The following is a 13,851-nucleotide window of genomic DNA, read 5'->3' as shown; positions in this document are numbered from 1 at the left end:
CCCAGCAAAATTAATTTTAATGTTATGTTCTTAGGAACTCTAAAGGGGTAAATGCAGTCACATTTAAAGAAATTTTTTGTTTCTTATAGAATGGCATTCACATGTTCATTTTGTAAATTCCGAACGTTTGAAGAAAAAGATATTGAACTGCATCTGGAAAGTTCTTCACACCAGGAAACATTAGATCATATTCAGAAGCAAACCAAATTTGATAAAGTAGTTATGGAATTCTTGCATGTAAGTAGCTGTTTCAGATGTGAGATGCATTTTGTCGGATCTGAATTTACATTGTTTTCTGTTTCCCTTAATCTGTTTCTAAAAATTTAATAAATATTCTTTTAAGTAAAGTTGTTTGGAAATTAACCCAGAATTAGATCGTCTAATAAAGTCTGTATTTGTTATTTGAGAAATTATTGTACAATATTTCCCATAGTTTCTGGCAGAGATGTCAGGAAAAAGAATTTAACAACCATTTGCTGATACAGATTCATACCTATCCATCTATTGTATACCTTACATTGTGTTGAGAACTTCAATTCATTATTTCACTTGAGCTTCATTTTATTATGATTGAAAGATCAGTGCAGCTAGTTGCCCCTGACAGTAAGCAGCAGAGTCTGAATTCAAATCCAGGTAGCATGCTTTGTTTTCAGTGTCCATTGTATTGTCATATGTGACCATCAATTCGAGGAGTTTTTCTTTAATATCTATGGAATGTGTTGTGTCATACACTGAAGACCACAGACCTTATAGAACACATTCACAGATAAACAAATGGTACATTTGAGTGGAAATGCCAAGAAGGCAGATGTACTCCAGGGGCTTGGAAAAGTGAAGGATGTTAGGACCAGGAATGCTAAAAGAAGAGAACTTGAACTAGACAACTAATTTATATAAAAATAGTTTTGGTAGGGGAGATGACATGACTGGGAGGTTAGAAATACAGTTATCATTTGGAATGCTATATCCTTGTAAAATTGTGTTCCCTAACTAAAAGTTTTTCAATATTTAGGTCTTCTGTCATTTATGATATAAATATCCATCTATCTGAAAAGACCTTTTCAGCATTTCAACTCTGCTTGTTTTTTCTTTTTGCAGTACTGGGGATTAAGCTTAGGCCCTTGCACTTGCCAGTGAAGTGCTTATTCTACTGAGTCATCTCCCTGGCCCATTTATTTTTCTCTTTACCTAAAATATATTTTGAAAAGTTAGAACTTTTTGTAGTTTCCTAGTATTTTATGATTACATTTCAACTAAAGTTTAAGTTCCTTGAGAAGAGATTATAGTTCTTATATCGTAGATATTTTGTTTTCCACCGGATGAACATTTGCTAAGCAAATACTGAGTGTTCATTGAAAACTATTTGGTTTCTTTGTATTTTCTAGGAATGTATGGTGAATAAATTCAAGAAAACATCCATTCGTAAGCAACAAACAAATAATCAAACAGAAATCAAAGTAATTGAAAAAGATGTTATGGAAGGTAAATGGACTTGCAGAAATTTACATGTATATTTTATATGTCATGATCTGTTTCAATATAGATGATACCTCCCAGAGTAATAAAGTATCCAGTTCTATGTAATGTAGTGCCAAGTGGGTCATGAGAAATGAACCTTTTGATGTCCTATTTCCGTGGTTACACATTTATCACTACTACCTGCACTTACTGCCTTCGCACTTCAATTTGGAAGAAATTTCATGAAAAATACTTCCTTCTCAAATTTAAATTTGAACTTTACCATTTTTTAGTAGAATAAGCGCTTGCCTGATTATTCTTTTGAATCTGCCTTTTGAATCTACCTTTAAAGCCTAAAAACATTTTAAAAAACAAAAACAATAAAAGGTACAAAAAAATGATAGTTCTTCTGCAACTTGTCCTTTTTTTTTTTCTTTTTGGCGGACTGGGAATTGAACTCAGGCCATTGCGCTTGCCAGGTAAGCGCTTATTCTACTGAGCCATCTCCCCGGCCCTTTTTCCTTTTTAAACAACCAACATAAATAAATAAATAAAAGAATAAAGAAACAGCTGAGTTTCTAGGGAAGCACTAATAGCATACCTCAAGCCCAGAAATCATGTTTAAATATAGTCCACACTGGCTTTTACTTCTTCATCTCCCATTTTATGCCATCATTAGGCTACTTTCTGACATCAGCTATTGAAGCTGTTCAGACAGAAGTTATGAACATTAACTTCTGTAGGTTTGTTTGAATCGTCTTCGTGGTAGCTGCTTTCACTACATTCCTACTTTTTCCCTTGGTTTCTATCTTGGCACCTCAGTGGCCTAAAGGTCTTTTTATTCTCTCATTATTTCTTTTGTATTTTTTCTCTCAGTAGGCATTTAGAATTTGGCTGTCTACCTAGTACTCTGTCCTTAACTCTATTGTTTCACCTTCCTTTTGTTTGTCTCTGATTTAATGTTTATCATTTTCTTTTTTGGTATTTTTAGGGATGGGTCAACAGGGTGTTCAGAGTCTCACTACTAGATCGGACTCTTTTGATCCACCTGTTTACAGCCTCCCAAGAGCTGGGATTATAGGCACATGCTACCAAGCCTAGTTTCAATTGCCATCTCACTGTGCCTTGAGGGAAGAGGGGGAGGGGCGGGGGCGGGGGTTCTTTAATTCTCAGAGCCAGTTGGCCGGCCCATTAACTATTGTTAATCTCCTTTGTGCTTCTTCCTGATGAACTCATGTACTTACCACTTTATATCTATCAGATACATATACATCTGTATTTCTAGCACAGATCTGTCTTGTGAACTGTAGTTTCATTGATTTCAACTACCTGTTGACATCTTTTCAATGGTTACACAAAATCAGTGTAACTATTTATGTCCTCTGGCATGCCCCATCCTGCAAAGAAAACAAAAATTCACAGATATCTCTTCCATTTATCTTGAAAAGTAGCCTCACACACACCAAAGCCAAAAATATTGAAGGTATCCAAGGAATTTTTCTCTCACTGTATTTGTAGCATTTTTGTCCTGTCATTTTCATTTGTAAAATATTTACCAATTTGCTTTTTTATTTTTTTTAAATTTTTTTTCCAATTTACTTTTTTAAAATCTCAAATATTGCATTTGTTCAAATCTTTTTCTGTTCTCTTGACAATTGTAATATTTTTCTAATTAGTTTTCTTCTAGTCTCATTTCTGATTCTACCACATGGTCTCATTACTTCAAGAAATTTCAGTGGCTTCCTATCATCTACAGAATAAAGTTCATATTCCTAGGTATGATGCTCTTTATAACTGAAGTCTCCAATTTATGCTCTGCCTTGAGAAACTGAATTACTTTCAGTTCCCAGAAAGTGCTATTTTCTTTTACATGCTTCCATGCCTTGTAATGTATTTAAACTTTTGCATTTAATAAGCTCCGGTAATCATTTTCAAGATCCAACATAAAATTTTGACATCATTTCTCCTTTTCCTACACACTTAAATTTATAGTCCGGATATTCTTATTTTAATACAAAATCAACATTTTTTCCTTTCTATTATTTTTTTGGAAGGTAGACCAAACCTCATAGCATGAGTTGATACAGTGGAATCAGACCTTATAATTTTAACCAGTTACCTATAATTTTAAAAATCTATATGCGGATTTATGACTGTTAGGTGAATTCAACATAAACCTATATACTCTGATTCTTTGTTTTAGGAGTATAAATATGAAAACTAAGTAGTAAAATCTTAGTCAGAAATAAGAGTATATGGATCATTTCTTTAATAGGTGTTACTGCTGATGATCACATGATGAAAGTAGAGACTGTCCATTGCAGTGCTTGCAGTGTGTATATCCCAGCTTTACATAGTTCAGTTCAACAGCACTTAAAATCTCCTGATCATATCAAAGGGAAGCAGGTACGTTTTGAGTTTTCTTAAAAAAATTTTGGAAACATCCATCAATCTTTTATCACCCTTTTACCATTGTTTCTTGTCTACCAGCCAGCACATAGTCCTATTCATCTCAAATCTGAGTAGCTAGGTGTGCGCAGAGAGGCAGTGTTTTGTTATGATTAAGTTGTGGGTTCTGGAGCAGTACTCTCTTGAGTTTGAATCTTGATTCAGTAATGTGTTAGAGAAGAAAATAAATCTAGTTACAGTAAAACCTGGTAATAGTAACTGTTTAGGAATTCATAGTTGTCACTGATGTGCATTATTATTTTTAAAATTGGTACCAGATGGTTTTGTAAACATGTGTTTTAGAACAAAAAAGATTTAATACTTTTTTCTAATGGCCAGAGAAAAAAATGAATTTGGAAAGTATTACTGCCATCTATTAGATTTTTTTTTTGAGAATAGCTTTGAAAATACTTTTTTATTGTCATATTTCTATTTGCTAGCTTATTTAGTCATATTTATTACAAATAACATGTTTATGTTGTGGGAAGTTATTTAATTTGAAAAGCAGATTTAAAGATTCAAATAGTAGCTGGGGATGGTTGTGCATTACCTATAATTCTCATTCTCTAGGTGACTGAGTTAGGAGGATTGCAAGTTTGAGGTCATCCTGGGCAGTTTAGCAGTTTAGCAAGGCATTGTCACAAACAAACAAACAAACAAACAAACAAACAAACAAACGGTTCCAGGGGTGTATATAGCTCTGTGCAGAGTCCCTGAGTTCAATCCTTAGCACTACTCAAAAAAAAAAAAAAAAAAAAAAAAAAAAAAAATCCAGAAAGCGAAACAAGCCCACAAACCTCAAATGGTAGCAAAGCATTAAGTTTTAAGTAGAAGATACTTCTTAATTTTATATTTTGTATTGAAGTGAGCTTCATTTGAATTAGATTTCTTGGGGAGATAGTTCAGTGCCATAAGCGCCTCCCTGGAAAGCGTAAGGTCCTGAGTTCAATCCCCAGTAACCACCCCCCCCCAAAAAAGTGCATCTAAATTAGATTTATTTAGGTGCTTTGAGAATATAGTCTTTTCTTAATACTTATCTTTTTCCTAGATACCTGTTTAGCAGCTAGCTGTTCTATATTATTACCTATGTAGAATATAGTCTAATGGTGACTAATCTAGAGAGACTACTTCTCTTGAAGTAAGAAAAATTACTTTGGTAGCATGAATGAACATTAATATTTGAGGCTGAGGAGGTATATATAGAATAAAAGAAACAGGAAGCAACTGTATCAGTAGTAGATCTAGAATTGTGATATTTATTTAATGTGTTTTTATTTAAATTGATTAGCTTGTGGATCTTCATTGTTTTAATCCATACATGATTTAGATTGTGGTCTCAATAGCTGGTGTTACTCAGTAGTTTAATTTGCTGTAAAAAGAATCATGTAACAGAGGATTTGAGCTAAAATATTTTAATTATATAAACTTTTTATGGCATGGCTTCCTGGTACCCTCATTGTACTCTGTTTTTCACAGGCTTATAAGGAACAAATAAAAAGAGAGAGTGTCTTGACTGCTACAAGCATTTTAAATAATCCAATAGTAAAGGCTCGGTATGAACGTTTTGTTAAGGTAAGGTTGAGGGCCAAACTTTTTAAAAAATCCTATAATATTGAAAAAAAAGATATAATTTATTGGGATATTTAAATATAGTGTGATAGTGTTGTGATAGCAGTTTAGCAAGGCATAAAAAGAGAAAGAGATTTAATGTGTTGTATATAGTTAAAACATTTTTCTCAAATTGTTGGGATTGTAGAGGAGTAGAAAATGATTTGTTCTTTACATAGAGTTGGACAAAAGTTGAAAAATGTCAGCTTTATCCTTGGTTTTAATAAATGTGACTAGGAGAATACAAGGGGTGATCAAAGTAAAGTACACAGTGAAAGTTTTAAAATAAAAGCTATTACAGGAAAGTACTCTTGCTTGTTTCAGACACACATCACATTGTTCTTGCCACTTTCTTGAAGAGATATAGAAGTTCTCTTTTGAGTATCTTTTTGATATTTGTTGACTGCTACTTTCAAGTGCCATTCACTGGAAAAGCAGTCACTTAAAAGCATTAGTTTGTCTCCTGATCCACCTTATTCACTGAATCTTGGACTGGGAGACTTCTCATTCTTCCTCAAAGTTAAAATGACTGTGAAAGGTAAATATTCTGAATTGATTCAAGACATCAAGGCAGCTATGATAGTGCAACTTAGTCATTTTCAATAATGCTGGAACAAAATACCTGACATCCCCAACCTAGAGGAAGAGAGTTTTATTTTGGTTCAGTTTCAGTTCCTAGTTAGCTGGCTCTGAGACAGACATGAATGGTAGCATCTGCTGATGAGGAAGCTGCTCTCCTAGGAAACAGAAGTAAGGCGTTTGGGAAGGAGATTAGAAGATACACCATTTCAGGTCACACCTGACCCCGGGCTCCACCTCCCCAAAGCACTTTCACCCACCACCCATCGAACTCACAGGTGGATGAATCTATTGATGAATAGAGCACCCCATAATTAAAGACATGACAAAAGACTTCCACACCTGCTTCAGAAAGTAGCAAGAATGATGGGATAAGTATGTTCAAACCAAGGAGTGTTTTGCGAGACTTAAAGGCAATACATCTTTTGCTATAATATGTTTTTTTAAAAAGTTAAACATTCACCGTATTTTTGGATCATACCTTGTCTTCCATATGTAGTTACTAAGATCTGTGTTTCACTAATGAGTTAGATTTATATTCCCCCAGCTTCTGTTACTGACCCAGCTGAATCAGTGTAGCCTTCCCCTAGTTGACATGGCATATAGTAGACTAAAATAGTGTATCCTTTCTGTTGGTAGGAAGACCCAGAGGGTACCCAAAAGGGATTGAGTCTTGCATGTCCAGTGTTTTTTTTTTTTTTTTTTTAGCATACTACTTGGTTAGCTGTTCTTTCTACTGTGGATAAAAGTTAAGAGGGGAAGCAGGAAGTCAGATAAGTTTCTACAGAGTATGACGAGGCTAGGAGAAAAGTTTGCTTCTTACTACTAGGAAACTGAAGTGTATTGGACTTGTAGTGATCTGCCTGTTTACAGCCTCCCAAGAGCTGGGATTACAGGGGTGTGCCACTACCCCTAGTCTCAATTGCTGGCTCAGCACACCCTGGGGTGGGGCCAGCACAGGCAGGCCTGGGGATTGAACCCCTGGCCTGCCTGTGCCTGCTTGCAGGCACTTTAATCTGCTGAGCTCTTTGGCTGGCCCTTAGGTGTACTATCATGCCTGACTTTCCTGACTTTATCTAAAGTTTATTGTGTATACCTACTAAACAAATATGAATTACAATTTTTTCAGGAAGATAATAGAAATAGGTTGTAGAGATTTTTGAGCTCTTAAAATACATAGTTTAAAATGATTCTGCGTTGAAGAGAACTGTTATGTTGGAAGATTCATAGAAGTCCTGTTATTTGCATCAGTTTATTTTATAGATAAAAGTTTATTTTATAGATAATTGTGCTCTTTAATACAAAACTCTGAAGAACCTGGTATATATTTAATGATCATTAAGTATACCCTCAGTCAAGTAACTTCCAAGCTGAATAATTTCATTGTTTTTGGCTTGTTTCTTATGGATTTGTTTCTGTTTTATTAATTGTACTTGTCATTGTTTACTGTATTATTGACATAATTTTTAAAATATTAGTGCAACTTTGACTTGAGGTACAACTTTTGGCAGATATGGCATGAAAAAGGCCCTTACTAAATAGACAATAGCTACATTAGGAAAAATTGAGGGTTAAAGTCTAGAGAAGATGGTGGTTTCTATAAGTTTTAAGGAACAAGTTATCCCAGCACTTGGGAGGCTGTAAACAGGTGGATCACTACAAGTCCTTAACACCTGTAGGCCCTTCCCTAAAATACAAAAAAGGAGCAAGTTAGATGGAGGGTGGGGCAGAGATGGGTATTGAACCCAGGGCTTTTGTACTAAGCTGCAGACCCAGTACTTTTTATTTTAAATTTTGACGCAGGGTCTCGCTAAGTGGCTAAGTTGCTTAGGTTGAGCATTAACTCGTAGTCCTTCTGCATCAGCCTCCTTGGGATTTTAGGTGTGTGCTTCCAAGCTTGACACAGATTACAGTTTTTATGGAGCATTTTCAGGTACATCATGGATTCTCTATGCAGTGGGAAGCCTTGCTCATGTGAGTAGAAGAAACACCTAAACTGGAGAGAGCACCTCCTGGACCCCATTACTCTGAATACAGTCTCTGGAGCACACACATTAGAATGCAGAATTCCAGGTCACATGAAGGTGTCCTGTGTGAGAATCTCCAGTACAGCAAGATCCTGGTGATTTACCTGCCAGTTCACTTTCCAGAAGCTCAGGGGTAGCATTATTTAGTGACTTACCTTTCTTTAACATTTGTTTGCTCTGTTTCCTGTTGTCATTCTCCAGAACATTCTTTGTTGGTAGACAGCTCAGTTCATGGCTTAAAACTCTACTTTCAAGTGCTCTTAGTCTGACAAAATACCCTTTTATTTTTAAAAATAAATTTATTTATTTATTTATTTGGTATAGGGTCTCACTATGCAGCTAGGACTCGTAGTGATCCCCCTGTCTCAGCCTTCCCAGTGCTGAGACTGGTAGCCAGCATGGTGTGGGGCCAGCATGGGATGTGATACCTGGGATTGAATCCAGGTCCTTATGCTTGCCAGGCAGGTGCTTAGATCACTGAGTTATCTCCCCAGCCCCAAAATAGCCTTTTAAATTTGTCCCTATTAAGATAATCATATCATCAGCTTCTTCTAATTTTTCAGTTATATCATCTTATTTTATCATCATTACCTGTCCTGGATATTCATGGTCATCCTTTCAATATATAATGCTGCTTTTCAAAAATTCTTGTTTTTTTTTTTCTTTCAAAAATTCTTAACCAGTGTCTTGCACTATTCTACCTATAGTTGATTTTATTCATTCTTTCTTGCTTATAGAAATATGGAGTTGGGGTTTCGAACATAGCAAAGTTTCTCAGTAGCTGCAATTTGCTGAAAGCCCTCATCAACACAGGGGTTTGTTTAAAAAAAAGAAAAAAAAAAATGCCAAGGCCCTTTTTTCAGACCATCTGATAGGGTTTCTCAGGGCCAGCCAAATAGCTCAGTGGATTGAAGCGCCTGGAAGCAGGCACAGGGGCTGGGGGTTTGATCTTTGGGCCTGCCATGCTGGACCTGACCCCAGAGCATGCTGAGACAGCAGTTGAGATTGGGCATGGTGGCACACGCCTGTAATCCCAGTTCTTAGGAGGCTGTAACCAGTTAGATCACTAGGAGTCTGATCTAGCAGTGAGACCCTGAACATCCTGTAGATGCTTCCCCAAAATACCAAAATAAATAAATAAATAAATAAATGATAGGGTTTCTCAAAATTTCAATATCAATATTGCCTGAAATGCTTTTTAAATATATAGGTTACCAGACTTTTGCCGTGGGAATTTTGACTTAGGAGATCTGAGATTGATTCAGAAATTGGTGTTTTGGGCTGGGGAGATAGCTCAGCAGTGTAAGCACCTGCCTGGCAAGCATAAGGACCTTGGTTCAGTCTTTGGTACCACATGCTATACCTTCCCCATGCTGTGCTGGCCACTGAAACCAGATGAGGTGGCACATGCCTATAATCCCCGCACTGGGGAGGCTGAAAACAGGAGGATCACTATGAGTCTGAGCTGCACAGTGAGACTCTGTACGAAATAAAAAGATTTTTAAAAAGAATTACAAAAGGAAAAAAAAAAAAAGGAAAGGAACTTAGTGTTTTTAGCAAGAACTCTAGTACTTGACTAAGTTGAAATCTTAGAATGGGGAACCAGGGTAAACTGAACTGCATATATTGCGTGTTAATAATAAGTTTCTCTTCTGGAGGGTTAACAACCTAAGTTAGCAATTCAAAATTGGAGTAAAGGAGGGGCTGCAAGGTCAGCCACCATTTTGGCCCTAGCCTTTCAAGGTCAGTGAAGACTCGGGACATAGGAGAACCTGGACTGTAACAACATGTAACTCAGTTGCGCTCCAAATTTTCTGATCAAGAAGATTATGGAGCCACAGAGGAATGTGATTGATGGTGCCTAGGGAGAGTCACATGGAGAGAAAAAACATTCTCTCAGGCTTTCACAGAGAGCAAATTGGTCAAGCAATGGCCGTGACTCATCCACATGGCTGACACTGACAAAGGATCTACAAAGTGCGGTACAGGGCTACAGGATAAATCCTGAGGGTACTTGACTGACCTTATCAGATAAAAAAGTTACATTTCTTGCTGTATCGGTCTTGCTTTATCTTGGTCTTAACCAGCTAGCAGAAAAGTATAAAAACGAGGTATGCAAAGTAAAGTCATGCTGTATCGGTCTTTATCTTGGTCTTAACCATCTAGCAGAAAAGTATAAAAACGAGGTATACAAAGTAAAGTCATATTAATATGATGAGCTGTAAAAGGCTCAAGTCAATAACTTCTGAGGATAACCCACTAATATAGACTGCTAGCCAGAGTTGGATTGTTTATAGCTGAATTCAAACACCTATAGTATTTAGATGCCAATAGAATATTCACCTCTGACAGAACTAAACAAGAAAAAAAGGGGATACAAAGGAAAGATCATTTTGTATTTATATATACAAAATAGGATAGATATACAGCTACTTTTGCTTAATTCAGTGAGAAGAAAGAGGTGTGCTAATAGTATTTGGACAGGATATCCTGTCTGCTGCTTGTAGTATGGATAGCCACTAAGAAGATAACAGTGTACAACGTATTGATTATCGAAACTGTCGTATTAATCAGCTTTGAAACTGTCTCATTCATATTTAATTCTCAATAAAATTAAAAAAATACTGTATTTAGTACAGGGTCATACTACACAGATCAAACTCATAGTGATCCTTTCTGTTTTTCAGCCTTCCAAGTGCTGGGATTACAGGCGTGCATCACCACGCCCAGTCTCAATCGCTGTCTCAGTGCGCCCCAGGGTTGTGGCTGGCACTGCAGGCCAGGATTGAACTCCCGGCCCCTGCATCTGCCTAAGCAAGCCCTTTAATCTGCTGAGCTATCTGGTTGGCCTCAGATATGACTTATTCTTGAAACTCTGTTTTGGCAGATATTTTACCTTTTTCTTCTTCCTCCCCTTTGCCTTCCTTTTCTTTCTCCCTCTCCTCCGCTTTTTCTTTTGGTATAAGGGACTAAACACTGAGCTTCCTATGCATGCACTGTACCTGTGAGCTGTACCTGTAACTTCAGCATTGCTTCTCTTACTACTCCATTATATACTGCACATTTCTATCTGTCATTTTAAAGAATGGCATCAGTCTTAAGACTCACCCATTCATTAACTTTGTACTGCTTCTTTAGTTCTTACTATATTAGTATAATCTTGCATGATCTGATTTATGAGATTGGAGGCAGAAGATAAATAGTTATTAAAATTTTACTTGTGATATTTTCTGAAGGAAATGTCATTTTTTTTTAAGTGGGTATATAGTATCTTAATAGGTAAAACAAGGTACCTCTATTTAAGGTTTAAAGAGATCCTACAATAATAATGCATTGAATAGGGCTGGCGAGATAGCTCAGCAGACTAAGTGCCTGCTTAGACAAGCACAGGGGCCAGGGACTTGATCCTGGTTCTCACATCCTTGCTGACCCCACCCCCAGGTGCGGTGAGCCAGCCACTGAAAACTGGGCATGGTGGCACATGCCCGTAATCCCAGCACTGGAGAGGCTGTAAACAGGAGGATCCCTATGAGTCTGAGCTGTGTAGTGAGACCCTGTACCAAATACATTAAAAAAAAAAAAAGTACATTGAATAGTTGTGGAATTAAGTAGAATACAAATCTTTGTCTCACCTGTTTTATTTCTACCAAAATCCACATATTTGTTTTTTATGTATGATTTTAGAAATTCAGTTGAGAAGAAAATACAGCTTTTAAATACTCTAGTTTTTAAGTATTACAGTGTATGGAGTAGTACATGATGACTTCAGGAAATTATATATCCAAATGGTATAAAGTAGGCGCTCAGTAATTATTTATTGAATTTGTCATAGGTGAAAAAACCTCAGATGGTATTTGGTTTTCATGACAGAATAAATAAAAAATTCACTGATGCCAAAATGAGTGTGCTCACTTAAAAAGCTATTTTTCAATGTTTTTAGGGTGAGAACCCCTTTGAAAATCAAGATCATTCTCAGGACCAGCAAATAGAAGGTGATGAAGAGGATGAAGAAAAGATTGATGAGCCTATTGAAGAGGAGGAAGATGAAGAGGAGGAAGAAGTAGAGGAAGGGGGAGAAGCAGAGGAAGCAGAGGAAGTGGAGGAAGTAGAGGAAGTGGAGGAAGTGGGAGAAGGTGGAGGAGTGGAGGGAGAAGAAGAGGGAGGAGAGCCAGTGGGGGAAGAGGGAGCAGAGGGGGGTGTCATGGGCACTGAGGGAGAAGGGGAGGAGGAAGTGGCAAAGGAAGAGCCTGCTGACTTTCCTAGTGAGCACCCTGAAGAAAATTAATATATTAGACTGAGAAGGAGCTTTAAGTTTCTGTCCTATTATGAAAGGGGGTAAGAGTTTTAATAGCTTAAATTAATGAATTAATACCCATGTTGCATGCATTCCACACACTGAAATTGTTTTATATAATTTCTAAATGTTTTGCATTTGTTTAATAAAATGGAGGTAATACTATTTTTAGTTTAGTTTTTATAGCTACCAAACTTAGAAGATCCAATAAATTGTTTGTATAATTTTTAAGCTTAATTTTTATTACCTTATTGGTGTTAAGGATAATGGATGTATATTGTTAGTATATCTATACTAATCATTTGAACTTGGATGCTGCTCTTGAGTGAATTTTCAAGTATGCATTGAGTTTGGAATATTTACCCTAGAAAAGATAAATTGGGCAAGTATTTTGTTCTCTGTATTTTTTTTTTAACCATTTTGGACATTGATTAGTAATTTGTGTTAAGATAGCCTAAAGACTTTTTTGTGTATGTTTTCCTTTGTAGCAATAATTTTTTTAACCAACTTTCTCCCCGAGATAGCAATTCAAATTAAACAGTTGATTAAATGAATACTTCAGATCATTATTTGCCTTAATGTATGAATTCAACTCAAAGGTATTTCCAAATGATTGAGAAGACCTGAATTAAAAAATTTTTCTCCATCATTATTTTTAAGAAGTGTAACTGAACTATATTTTTAAGCACATTTCAAATAGAGGTCAGTCTATAATTGACCTTGTTTATACTTGTCTTTGTTTTTCCTTGTGCCTGTGTCAAATCTTGGAATCTTCCTGAAAATGCATTTGAATATATTGTTTTCCATGGTTGTTAGTTCTTCTGTTAATGTCTGTGCCTGAATAACCAAGCGGCAAGTCTTTTGTTTTTTAAAGAAGAATTATTCTTTGGAATATTTTTTTCTAATTTTTTTATGGCTTCTGTATCTGCATATTCAATGAGAGAACACGAGACTGATTGATGATCTATTCTTAAGTCATTTATTTTCAAATGGCCATCTTTCTGTATGCCTAGAAAGCAGTGCTTTTATAAATCTTGAGTCTTCAAAGTATGAGGTCAAAGGTCAGTGCTGTTTGAATCTTTACTCTGTCCTGTTTTAAGGAAGGACTTTATTTCCTTAAAATTAGCTCTTCAGAAGTTTAAGGCATTAGGTGTATAAAAGTATGGGTATATTAAGTAATAAAAGTATGGAATGAACGAATGTGTGGGTATTCATCAGTTCATTTTTTCTTTTTTTTGTAGTATAAAACAAGGCTTAAATGAGATTTTTTTCTGGACCATTTTTTAAAAAATAGTGTCCTAGGTTTGATTACCTTTTTTCTTTTAAATTAATTTTTGATTACTTTTAATAAGGATTTTTTTTTTTTTTTGCTCCGAATGCCCTCAGGGCTTGTTTGGCTGGCTTGAGTTGTGGGGATCGAACTACAGCAACCTGAAC

At 36.0% G+C, this 13,851-nt stretch overlaps 1 protein-coding gene across 7 annotated transcripts in view; it reads left to right on the top strand.

Annotated features, from left to right (window-relative positions):
• Positions 1-13,215, top strand: part of Znf326 (zinc finger protein 326) — a 38,855-nt gene extending 25,640 nt beyond the window's left edge. For 5 of the 7 annotated variants that reach the window (XM_023720303.1, XM_023720304.1, XM_023720306.1 and 2 more), the window contains 5 exons: positions 90-237; positions 1,386-1,482; positions 3,734-3,864; positions 5,383-5,478; positions 12,061-12,673. In XM_023720303.1, coding sequence (XP_023576071.1) covers positions 90-237; positions 1,386-1,482; positions 3,734-3,864; positions 5,383-5,478; positions 12,061-12,405 — 817 coding nt within the window. In that variant the 3' untranslated portion in view covers positions 12,406-12,673. Of the gene's footprint in view, positions 1-89; positions 238-1,385; positions 1,483-3,733; positions 3,865-5,382; positions 5,479-12,060 lie in introns of all 7 variants that reach the window. The other 2 variants (XM_004635741.3, XM_023720307.1) reach the window with 1 other exon arrangement.
• The last annotated feature ends 636 nt before the right edge of the window (positions 13,216-13,851 follow it).

This window comes from Octodon degus, unplaced genomic scaffold (assembly GCF_000260255.1).
Source record: "Octodon degus isolate 3935 unplaced genomic scaffold, OctDeg1.0 scaffold00074, whole genome shotgun sequence".
Classification (NCBI taxonomy): domain Eukaryota; kingdom Metazoa; phylum Chordata; class Mammalia; order Rodentia; family Octodontidae; genus Octodon; species Octodon degus.
Note: the sequence above shows the minus strand (reverse complement) of the source record. Positions and strands in the feature narration are given on the sequence as shown.